General features: G+C 37.8%; 1 protein-coding gene across 3 annotated transcripts in view; it reads left to right on the top strand.

The window, feature by feature from the left end:
* Nucleotides 1–12725, top strand: part of abca12 (ATP-binding cassette, sub-family A (ABC1), member 12) — a 170432-nt gene that overhangs the window by 37841 nt on the left and 119866 nt on the right. For all 3 annotated transcript variants that reach the window (XM_061971824.2, XM_061971822.2, XM_061971823.2), the window contains exons 19-21: nucleotides 7064–7140; nucleotides 7454–7584; nucleotides 9549–9713. In XM_061971824.2, coding sequence (XP_061827808.2) covers nucleotides 7064–7140; nucleotides 7454–7584; nucleotides 9549–9713 — 373 coding nt within the window. The remainder of the gene's footprint in view (nucleotides 1–7063; nucleotides 7141–7453; nucleotides 7585–9548; nucleotides 9714–12725) is intronic.

Genomic DNA, 12725 nt, shown 5'->3' with positions numbered 1-12725 from the left:
TGGTAGGAAGTGTTGTTGCTGAATATTTTGTCTGTTTTCAAGTAAATATGACTGGTAGGAAGTGTTGGTACTGAATATTTTGTCTGTTTTTAAGTCAATATGACTGGTAGGAAGTGTTGTTGCTGATTATTTTGTCTGTTTTCCAGTAAATATGACTGGTACGAAGTGTTGTTGTTGAATATTTTGTCTGTTTTCAAGTAAATATGACTGGTAGGAAGTGTTGTTGCTGAATATTTTGTCTGTTTTCAAGTCAATATGACTGGTAGGAAGTGTTGTTGCTGAATATTTTGTCTGTTTTCAAGTCAATATGACTGGTAGGAAGTGTTGTTGCTGAATGTTTTGTCTGTTTTCAAGTAAATATGACTGGTAGGAAGTGATATTGCTGAATATTTTGTCTGTTTTCAAGTCAATATGACTGGTAGGAAGTTTTGTTGCTGAATATTTTGTCTGTTTTCAAGTAAATATGACTGGTAGGAAGTGTTGTTGCTGAATATTTTGTCTGTTTTCAAGTAAATATGACTGGTAGGAAGTGTTGTTGCTGAATATTTTGTCTGTTTTCAAGTAAATATGACTGGTAGGAAGTGTTGTTGCTGAATATTTTGTCTGTTTTCAAGTAAATATGACTGGTAGGAAGTGTTGTTGTTGAATATTTTGTCTGTTTTCAAGTAAATATGACTGGTAGGAAGTGTTATTGCTGATTATTTTGTCTGTTTTCCAGTAAATATGACTGGTAAGAAGTGTTGTTGCTGAATATTTTGTCTGTTTTCAAGTAAATATGACTGGTAGGAAGTGTTGTTGCTGCATATTTTGTCTGTTTTCAAGTAAATATGACTGTTAGGAAGTGTTGTTGCTGAATATTTTGTCTGTTTTCAAGTAAATATGACTGGTAGGAAGTGTTGTTGCTGAATATTTTGTCTGTTTTCAAGTAAATATGACTGGTAGGAAGTGTTGTTGCTGAATATTTTGTCTGTTTTCAAGTAAATAAGACTGGTAGGAAGTGTTGTTGCTGAATATTTTGTCTGTTTTCAAGTAAATATGACTGGTAGGAAGTGTCGTTGCTGAATATTTTGTCTGTTTTCAAGTAAATATGACTGGTAGGAAGTGTCGTTGCTGAATATTTTGTCTGTTTTCAAGTAAATATGACTGGTAGGAAGTGTTGTTGCTGAATATTTTGTCTGTTTTCAAGTAAATATGACTGGTAGGAAGTGTTGTTGCTGAATATTTTGTCTGTTTTCAAGTAAATATGACTGGTAGGAAGTGTTGTTGCTGAATATTGTGTCTGTTTTCAAGTAAATATGACTGGTAGGAAGTGTTGTTGCTGAATATTGTGTCTGTTTTCAAGTAAATATGACTGGTAGGAAGTGTTATTGCTGAATATTTTGTCTGTTTTCAAGTAACTATGACTGGTAGGAAGTGTTGTTGCTGAATATTTTGTCTGTTTTCAAGTAAATATGACTGGTAGGAAGTGTTGTTGCTGAATATTTTGTCTGTTTTCAAGTAAATATGACTGGTAGGAAGTGTTGTTGCTGAATATTTTGTCTGTTTTCAAGTAAATATGACTGGTAGGAAGTGTTGTTGCTGAGTATTTTGTCTGTTTTCAAGTAAATATGACTGGTAGGAAGTGTTGTTGTTCAATATTTTGTCTGTTTTCAAGTCAATATGACTGGTAGGAAGTGTTATTGCTGAATATTTTGTCTGTTTTCAAGTAACTATGACTGGTAGGAAGTGTTGTTGCTGAATATTTTGTCTGTTTTCAAGTAAATATGACTGGTAGGAAGTGTTGTTGCTGAATATTTTGTCTGTTTTCAAGTAAATATGACTGGTAGGAAGTGTTGTTGCTGAATATTTTGTCTGTTTTCAAGTAAATATGACTGGTAGGAAGTGTTGTTGCTGGATATTTTGTCTGTTTTCAAGTAAATATGACTGGTAGGAAGTGTTGTTGCTGAATATTTTGTCTGTTTTCAAGTCAATAGGACTGGTAGGAAGTGTTGTTGCTGAATATTTTGTCTGTTTTCAAGTAAATATGACTGGTAGGAAGTGTTGTTGCTGAATATTTTGTCTGTTTTCAAGTAAATATGACTGGTAGGAAGTGTTGTTGCTGAATATTTTGTCTGTTTTCAAGTCAATAGGACTGGTAGGAAGTGTTGTTGCTGAATATTTTGTCTGTTTTCAAGTAAATATGACTGGTAGGAAGTGTTGTTGCTGAATATTTTGTCTGTTTTCAAGTAAATATGACTGGTAGGAAGTGTTGTTGCTGAATATTTTGTCTGTTTTCAAGTCAATAGGACTGGTAGGAAGTGTTGTTGCTGAATATTTTGTCTGTTTTCAAGTCAATAGGACTGGTAGGAAGTGTTGTTGCTGAATATTTTGTCTGTTTTCAAGTAAATATGACTGGTAGGAAGTGTTGTTGCTGAATATTTTGTCTGTTTTCAAGTAAATATGACTGGTAGGAAGTGTTGTTGCTGAATATTTTGTCTGTTTTCAAGTAAATATGACTGGTAGGAAGTGTTGTTGCTGAGTATTTTGTCTGTTTTCAAGTAAATATGACTGGTAGGAAGTGTTGTTGTTCAATATTTTGTCTGTTTTCAAGTCAATATGACTGGTAGGAAGTGTTATTGCTGAATATTTTGTCTGTTTTCAAGTAACTATGACTGGTAGGAAGTGTTGTTGCTGAATATTTTGTCTGTTTTCAAGTAAATATGACTGGTAGGAAGTGTTGTTGCTGAATATTTTGTCTGTTTTCAAGTAAATATGACTGGTAGGAAGTGTTGTTGCTGAATATTTTGTCTGTTTTCAAGTAAATATGACTGGTAGGAAGTGTTGTTGCTGAATATTTTGTCTGTTTTCAAGTAAATATGACTGGTAGGAAGTGTTGTTGCTGGATATTTTGTCTGTTTTCAAGTAAATATGACTGGTAGGAAGTGTTGTTGCTGAATATTTTGTCTGTTTTCAAGTCAATAGGACTGGTAGGAAGTGTTGTTGCTGAATATTTTGTCTGTTTTCAAGTAAATATGACTGGTAGGAAGTGTTGTTGCTGAATATTTTGTCTGTTTTCAAGTAAATATGACTGGTAGGAAGTGTTGTTGCTGAATATTTTGTCTGTTTTCAAGTAAATATGACTGGTAGGAAGTGTTGTTGCTGAATATTTTGTCTGTTTTCAAGTAAATATGACTGGTAGGAAGTGTTGTTGCTGAATATTTTGTCTGTTTTCAAGTAAATATGACTGGTAGGAAGTGTTGTTGCTGAATATTTTGTCTGTTTTCAAGTCAATAGGACTGGTAGGAAGTGTTGTTGCTGAATATTTTGTCTGTTTTCAAGTAAATATGACTGGTAGGAAGTGTTGTTGCTGAATATTTTGTCTGTTTTCAAGTAAATATGACTGGTAGGAAGTGTTGTTGCTGAATATTTTGTCTGTTTTGAAGTCAATATGACTGGTAGGAAGTGTTGTTGCTGAATATTTTGTCTGTTTTCAAGTCAATATGACTGGTAGGAAGTGTTGTTGCTGAATATTTTGTCTGTTTTCAAGTAAATATGACTGGTAGGAAGTGTTGTTGTTGAATATTTTGTCTGTTTTCAAGTAAATAAGACTGGTAGGAAGTGTTGTTGCTGATTATTTTGTCTGTTTTCAAGTCAATATGACTGGTAGGAAGTGTTGTTGCTGAATATTTTGTCTGTTTTCAAATAAATATGACTGGTAGGAAGTGTTGTTGCTGAATATTTTGTCTGTTTTGAAGTCAATATGACTGGTAGGAAGTGTTGTTGCTGAATATTTTATCTGTTTTCAAGTAAATATGACTGGTAGGAAGTGTTGTTGCTGAATATTTTGTCTGTTTTCAAGTAAATATCACTGGTAGGAAGTGTTGTTGCTGAATATTTTGTCTGTTTTCAAGTAAATATGACTGGTAGGAAGTGTTGTTGCTGAATATTTTGTCTGTTTTCAAGTAAATATGACTGGTAGGAAGTGTTGTTGCTGAATATTTTGTCTGTTTTCAAGTAAATATGACTGGTAAGAAGTGTTGTTGTTGAATATTTTGTCTGTTTTCAAGTAAATATGACAAGTAGGAAGTGTTGTTTCTGAATATTTTGTCTGTTTTCAAGTCAATATGACTGGTAGGAAGTGTTGTTGTTGAATATTTTGTCTGTTTTCAAGTCAATATGACTGGTAGGAAGTGTTGTTGCTGAATATTTTGTCTGTTTTCAAGTAAATATGACTGGTAGGAAGTGTTGTTGCTGAATATTTTGTCTGTTTTCAAGTAAATATGACTGGTAGGAAGTGTTGTTGCTGAATATTTTGTCTGTTTTGAAGTCAATATGACTGGTAGGAAGTGTTGTTGCTGAATATTTTGTCTGTTTTCAAGTCAATATGACTGGTAGGAAGTGTTGTTGCTGAATATTTTGTCTGTTTTCAAGTAAATATGACTGGTAGGAAGTGTTGTTGTTGAATATTTTGTCTGTTTTCAAGTAAATATGACTGGTAGGAAGTGTTGTTGCTGATTATTTTGTCTGTTTTCAAGTCAATATGACTGGTAGGAAGTGTTGTTGCTGAATATTTTGTCTGTTTTCAAATAAATATGACTGGTAGGAAGTGTTGTTGCTGAGTATTTTGTCTGTTTTCAAGTAAATATGACTGGTAGGAAGTGTTGTTGCTGCATATTTTGTCTGTTTTCAAGTCAATATGACTGGTAGGAAGTGTTGTTGCTGAATATTTTGTCTGTTTTCAAGTCAATATGACTGGTAGGAAGTGTTGTTGTTGAATATTTTGTCTGTTTTCAAGTCAATATGACTGGTAGGAAGTGTTGTTGCTGAATATTTTGTCTGTTTTCAAGTCAATATGACTGGTAGGAAGTGTTGTTGCTGAATATTTTGTCTGTTTTCAAGTAAATATGACTGGTAGGAAGTGTTGTTGCTGAATATTTTGTCTGTTTTCAAGTAAATATGACTGGTAGGAAGTGTTGTTGCTGCATATTTGGTCTGTTTTCAAGTCAATATGACTGGTAGGAAGTGTTGTTGCTGAATATTTTGTCTGTTTTCAAGTCAATATGACTTGTAGGAAGTGTTGTTGCTGAATATTTTGTCTGTTTTCAAGTCAATATGACTGGTAGGAAGTGTTGTTGCTGAATATTTTGTCTGTTTTCAAGTAAATATGACTGGTAGGAAGTGTTGTTGCTGAATATTTTGTCTGTTTTCAAGTCAATATGACTGGTAGGAAGTGTTATTGCTGAATATTTTGTCTGTTTTCAAGTCAATATGACTGGTAGGAAGTGTTGTTGCTGAATATTTTGTCTGTTTTCAAGTAAATATGACTGGTAGGAAGTGTTGTTGCTGAATATTTTGTCTGTTTTCAAGTCAATATGACTGGTAGGAAGTGTTGTTGCTGAATATTTTGTCTGTTTTCAAGTAAATATGACTGGTAGGAAGTGTTGTTGCTGAATATTTTGTCTGTTTTCAAGTAAATATGACTGGTAGGAAGTGTTGTTGCTGAATATTTTGTCTGTTTTCAAGTCAATATGACAAGTAGGAAGTGTTGTTGCTGAATATTTTGTCTGTTTTCAAGTAAATATGACTGGTAGGAAGTGTTGTTGCTGAATATTTTGTCTGTTTTCAAGTAAATATGACTGGTAGGAAGTGTTGTTGCTGAATATTTTGTCTGTTTTCAAGTAAATATGACTGGTAGGAAGTGTCGTTGCTGAATATTTTGTCTGTTTTCAAGTAAATATGACTGGTAGGAAGTGTTGTTGCTGAATATTTTGTCTGTTTTCAAGTAAATATGACTGGTAGGAAGTGTTGTTGCTGAATATTTTGTCTGTTTTCAAGTAAATATGACTGGTAGGAAGTGTTGTTGCTGAATATTTTGTCTGTTTTCAAGTAAATATGACTGGTAGGAAGTGTTGTTGCTGAATATTTTGTCTGTTTTCAAGTAAATATGACTGGTAGGAAGTGTTGTTGCTGAATATTTTGTCTGTTTTCAAGTCAATATGACTGGTAGGAAGTGTTGTTGTTGAATATTTTGTCTGTTTTCAAGTCAATATGACTGGTAGGAAGTGTTGTTGTTGAATATTTTGTCTGTTTTCAAGTCAATATGACTGGTAGGAAGTGTTGTTGCTGAATATTTTGTCTGTTTTCAAGTAAATATGACTGGTAGGAAGTGTTGTTGCTGAATATTTTGTCTGTTTTCAAGTAAATATGACTGGTAGGAAGTGTTGTTGCTGAATATTTTGTCTGTTTTCAAGTAAATATGACTGGTAGGAAGTGTTGTTGCTGAATATTTTGTCTGTTTTCAAGTAAATATGACTGGTAGGAAGTGTTGTTGCTGAATATTTTGTCTGTTTTCAAGTAAATATGACTGGTAGGAAGTGTTGTTGCTGAATATTTTGTCTGTTTTCAAGTAAATATGACTGGTAGGAAGTGTTGTTGCTGAATATTTTGTCTGTTTTCAAGTAAATATGACTGGTAGGAAGTGTTGTTGCTGAATATTTTGTCTGTTTTCAAGTAAATATGACTGGTAGGAAGTGTTGTTGCTGAATATTTTGTCTGTTTTCAAGTCAATATGACTGGTAGGAAGTGTTGTTGTTGAATATTTTGTCTGTTTTCAAGTCAATATGACTGGTAGGAAGTGTTGTTGTTGAATATTTTGTCTGTTTTCAAGTCAATATGACTGGTAGGAAGTGTTGTTGCTGAATATTTTGTCTGTTTTCAAGTAAATATGACTGGTAGGAAGTGTTGTTGCTGAATATTTTGTCTGTTTTCAAGTAAATATGACTGGTAGGAAGTGTTGTTGCTGAATATTTTGTCTGTTTTCAAGTAAATATGACTGGTAGGAAGTGTTGTTGCTGAATATTTTGTCTGTTTTCAAGTAAATATGACTGGTAGGAAGTGTTGTTGCTGAATATTTTGTCTGTTTTCAAGTAAATATGACTGGTAGGAAGTGTTGTTGCTGAATATTTTGTCTGTTTTCAAGTAAATATGACTGGTAGGAAGTGTTGTTGCTGAATATTTTGTCTGTTTTCAAGTAAATATGACTGGTAGGAAGTGTTGTTACTGAATATTATTTCTGCCATCACAGGTCTTTTGTATTCAGTCAAAGTTTGGGCTTCAACAGCAGCATCCTTGACTCTCTCAATGTCAACATCTCAGCTGCAGGTGAAGTCCTCAACACTTTATTGTCACTCTTGTTCCACATCCGAGTCCAGATGCAACAAGCAGATGTCTGCAGTCGCTCTGCGGTAGTTTTTGCCTCAGTCAAGCCTGCACTACCCGGCTGATATGTGAGAAAGAGATGATGCAGTAGTATCTGCTCACACTGCAGCTTAACACAAATACATGAACTCATGTTTCAGTCACATGCAGGATTCTCACAGTAATGAGGCAAAAACTACAGTAACCCAGACCCGCTGTCCATCCTTTATAAAGTAGACAAATACAGTCGTGGAACAATACTTCTATCTCTCCACAGAGGAAGGAACAGTCGGCCAGTTGCTCCGTAATCAAAGTGCCTTCGTCCAGGATGTTCAGCGGCACATGGACTTCAATCCGGCCGTTCTCCAGCTACTCATGGACACCACTCTACCGAGCCAGAATTTACAGGTGAGCCAGGGCAGCTTCCAACACAGTGGAGCCTCAATGTCCCAACTTCATTGGTACGTTAACCAAATATGTCCAATAGTGAAGAAGTTTCCACTAAGAAACGTGAAGAATTGCTTCTAGACTCAACTAAAGTCATATTTTAGTAAAGAATGCTCACTTTGAAGGCACTATAAAGTGTTTGTATATAGTATATATCTACGTATATATACATTTATATATATACGTATGTCATGTATATGAAATGCAGAGTAGTGCAAAGTAAGAGTTAGCTGTGAGTTAAATGTTATTTAATCACTTGGTTGTCATTCAAACAGCCGCACGGTCTGGCTTTCAGTTCCAGGAAAGACTTGTGAGGCTGTAAAGTCTGCCTAGCAACAAGCATTGTCCGGCCCACCTGACCTAAACACTGCTGTGTCCAAGTCCATTATGACATGAAGCAAGCTGCTGGTACACGGGCAAGGAACGTGTCTGCGGTTGCCATGGCAATCCCGCATCCTCATTGCTTTACCTTATCATTGACCTTCCTGAACAGATGATGCTGAAAAGTCTTTGGAAACATCTCCCAGAATATGAGGAGTGGGTACCGTTTACATTCAAACACAGCTAATTCCCGGTACCTGGGACTCGATATCGGTACTCAACAGTACCAATTGTCCATCCTTTTGTGTGTTAATGAATAAGAATTGTTTTTGAGAAGAAAATACGTTTTTTATTGCCACGAGATGATTATGATAACTGCAGTATCAATCGCAGTTGCAAGTCGTGTATAGTCTATGTTGTGTTGGTCACTTCAGGCTTTGCTGTCTGTTGCGCCCTACAAAGTGTTAACACTGCAAGTATTGTACTTATTACGCATTGGCTGTTTGATTGTAACGTGCATCTTAGTTGTAGTTGTATCAACCAATTTAGAGGTGTTCAAAAGTTAAAATGCTAGCGTCAATAGCAAAGCCAATGTGTATGTCACGGTCCGGGCGCGCGTCAGTGCGCATTCATCTGTGCACTGCACCGAGCACACAAAGTACGCCCCAGACCAGCGGCAGCAAACAGCTGCAATCAATCACCGGCAAGTAGCACACCTGGGACTGATGAGGGCGAGCTGAATAAAGACCAGTGGACCCAAGGATCCTGGCCATAACTTAACCTTCTGTTGGTGTCCCTCTGCCTTTGTTCCACGTGTCGAGCTGTGCGTCTCGTCATTCCTCGTTTTTCCCCCTGCTTCCCGGACTGACTCTTATCTCGACCTCCCGATTGGACACATACCTTCTCTGCCTAGCCCCTTTGGTTTTGTTCTTCTTCCTCACTCATCACTCTGGTAACACTCAGCAATTAATATCTACACTTAGTCTTACACCATACACACTCTTGGATTTTGTCACACACCATTCTCTAGTTAATTTATTAGTATTGTTTCATTATTATATGTATTATATTGTGTGTATATATATATATATATATATATATATATATATATATATATATATACTGTATATATATATATATATATATATATATATATATATATATATATATATATATATATATATATATAATAAAACACAGCAACATTGCCCCCTTGTGGTTCTGTGCCGTCACAACTCCCCCAACCAAACATAACAGTGTATTAGGGTCAAGTTAGCCTAGACGTTATTTTATTTTTTTAATTCACTTACTTTGTTGTCATTGACATTCGCTACAATACCTCAAGGTAGTTTGGCTGACTCCGCTCTCTGTGCTCCTGGAGTGAACCCAAGCACCGAAACATGGCACTGTTGGAATTTACGAGAATCTGTGCTCGATAGGACCGGTGGCATTCGGTCGGTGCCAAAAAGTAGGGGTTTCGGTACCCGTCCCTAATTCCGTTCCAATGCACCTTCCCCCGCAGTGTTGAAGACCAGGAACATCATCTTTGGTGGTGAGTCTCCAGTCTGCATTGTCATAATTGTGACTTCTTCTCTTGGAACCAGATCCTTGCTTGGCTGACCAAGCTGCGTCACTGCGACTCCCCAGAACGTCTGAACGCCACAGAGCGAGAACTGTTCATGACCTTCTGCGCCATGTCGCTCAGAGAGTGGTACACCTTCTCTCTGCTGATGACTCGCCACCTCAACCTGGAGACCTTCATCTACAGAGTAAGGCGGGATGCGGATCTGGGTCAGTTTGAGCCTCGTTCCTGTGAGAATCCTGCGTGTGACTGAAGCATTAGGAAGTGGCGGTTGGTTCATTTATCCAGGAAATATAACGCTGTCTTTCTTTTGACCACGTGTTAGGCTTCAAGTGAGGGATGAGGCTAAAACTAACCCAGACCAGATGTATTTCAAAGAGTTGTTGTCATTTAGATATTGTTTTTATGAAAAAGGCCAGAAAATTGTAACGTGTTGTGGAGAAAATGTACAACTGCTTGTAAAATTCTTTGTCCCAGCTAATTCATCACAGAGAACATGAGCATCCTCAAAGAGTTACTTTTCTATCTCAGTGTTAGGATGACCCAAACTAAACTAGAATTAGTTTTGATTGTTCAATATACCGCACGGATGTACCTCAACTTACCACCTTGATGGGTTCTCTTACGTTAACTTCAAACACTCAAGTCAATGAATCATCACAGTTTTTCTGTGAAGCTCATTGAAATGAATTGAAATCAGTTTCATTTACGAAGGTCCCCCCCCACACTTTCAACATGTCTTTTAAACATTAAAACAAACTTTTAGATAGGAAATATTGTTTACCAACAATACAATAAATTGTACTGCTAACAACTACAGTCATTTTATAAAGTAGTGTATAAATAATGAACAGCATGCTACAGTATTCTATGTCAAACACACCATCAGCAGCTACTCCATATATTTTTTTAAATTTAGATATTTTAAAATGTTTGACTGGTGTGGGACTCATTCTTCTTCAGTGTGGTACGGACTAGACTCGCTCAAATTGCTGGCCAAGTTTGGTCATATTTTTGATGATTTATTTTTCTAATTCAATGAATATCGATAGATAGACGGATACTTTTTTTTTTTATCCCTGTGGGGATTTCAGGTTTTCAGCACAATTCCGTTCAAGATTAGACAAACGTTGCACACGGAGACAGAACAGGAACGATGACGGGGGCTGTCAAAGTTGCTCTGCAGGCGTTTCGAGCAAAGTTAAACTCCCAGGTGTTATTGAAGGAGGGAGGAATGTCAGAGAGGCTTTGTCCTCCATTTGGTAGTCCTTAGGACAGCCTTGTTCTGTTGTGAGCAGCATCAAGGCCATTTGAGGGAGTCCAATCGTAAATAAGGATTGTTGTTTTCCAAGCAAGCGGACATTCCAATGGCTTGTCTGATCCAATCGTCCAATCTGGCTCTCAAGTTGATCGATCTTTGCATTGTTGTCCAACTTACGATTCAGTTCTGAAATGGCCACAGTCTGTGTTCTCACAGCCCGACCCAGGCCTTCCATGGCGACGGGCAGTCTTTGGGCTCCTTGAACGGCTGCCATCGTCTTCCCAATTTGACGACAGACCAAAGCAACGCCTATCCCAATCAGCAGATGCCCTGCCATCACAGTTCTAACTAGATAGGTGTCTTCCACATCCTCCATGGAAAGCACTGAGAGGCACAAGACTCTCCATTTCTCCCACAGGTCCCTCACGTACCCAGCAGCGAACGTTCCGTCAGAGCAGCCAGGTTCCCCCGAACCTCTTTTGCACTTCTTCTCAGCAATGTCCTTCAGACTCACTTTCTTCCTTGCCCTGCTTGGAAAACAAACTTATGTGGATCTGTAGCTGTAAGCTAATGCCAGCGAGTACGACAAGATATTTTGGTCGCAGGTTCAGGGTTCACCGTGGCATTTTCTATGCCAGCTAATGGCCGGGATGCTTGTAACTCAATGTTATCTAAGCTGTTATCTCAAAACACTTAAGTGGAACACTTTGAAGATGGTGGAAAAAACGAGGGTTGTGTTTTCCAAATGTGCATTGAGTTTGCAAGAAACTGCTTTGCTGTGTTTTGACTGTCCCAGGAGACCAACAACTATTGTGCATTTGATCATGTCCTAACTGACGTGTAAATAAGTACTGGTCACGTTGGATTTACCTAATTAGTCATAATCCTGTGGGTAATTAAACAGCTGGCTCAAATAAAAGTTTCTATTTTCAGTTGACTGTGTGGTAAATCCCTCAGAAACAGTGTGGCCATGCACAACATCTCGGCATATCATTTGCAAATATGCCTCCGAAGTGATGTGAGCAACACTTGGGGTGAAATCACAGTAATGTGATTAGCTGCGACATCCGTCTTTGTTTCTTGTCTTGTCTTGTTTCAACCGTGTTCAAACACGTCCTGAACTTCATTACCAGGTTTAGTTTTCAAAGAGTTTGTTGTATCTCTGGCCTTGCCGGGCAGATTAATGGCGTGGTTGTGTGAAAGATTGTTGAAAAAAGATTTATTTCCAAGCGAGCGTCACTTCAGGTCCTCTAGGAACCTGTGAAAGACCAAGCTCTCTCTCTCTTCTGTGTGCCAGAACACCCTCCTTTATAGCCCCCTGTGCTGGTAGTTACATCAACTCCTAGAAGTCTGGCCCTGGACCATGTGGGTTAGGGCTGGTACGGAGTTCCATTTGTGTTGTGCCCAGGAACCGTTAGGGTCAGCGGGCCCCTGACCCATTATACATTGTATTCTGTCATCACTGTCGGCTTAATATGGTCTAGATGTTTATCTTAACCTGTTACCTCGGCGTTCCTGCAATCCTCCCATGTGGCTCCAGGTACTTTGGAGCATCTCTTCCCACATCTCTGAGGAACGTGGCACCATCTGGTTTGGGTGTGACCAGCATGTTGGTGCATACGCAGGAAACTCAGTTGCTGTTTCTTATAGGTCTTTATTCTAAGACTGTCAATACAATTCAAAAGTGTGCTCAAGAAAATTATGAAATGGCGCCCATACCAGCTGATTACACGGTCCTAGTATTGCCCCAGCCTCCCGAACAGCCAGAAGGCAAGTTATGGGGAAAATGAAAACCCTCCGGGGTCTTGACCAGCCTGCCGTGCCGTTTGCAATGTCCATTTATCGAAGGAGTGTGCAAAACCTGTGGGGCATTATGCTCACTTGGGGCAGAAAGAGGTGAAGGACACTCAAACCTGACAGAATCAGGAGGACGATCAG

This window comes from Nerophis lumbriciformis, linkage group LG13, assembly GCF_033978685.3.
Source record: "Nerophis lumbriciformis linkage group LG13, RoL_Nlum_v2.1, whole genome shotgun sequence".
NCBI classification, from domain to species: Eukaryota; Metazoa; Chordata; class Actinopteri; order Syngnathiformes; family Syngnathidae; genus Nerophis; species Nerophis lumbriciformis.
This window is presented reverse-complemented; position numbering and strand designations above follow the sequence as displayed.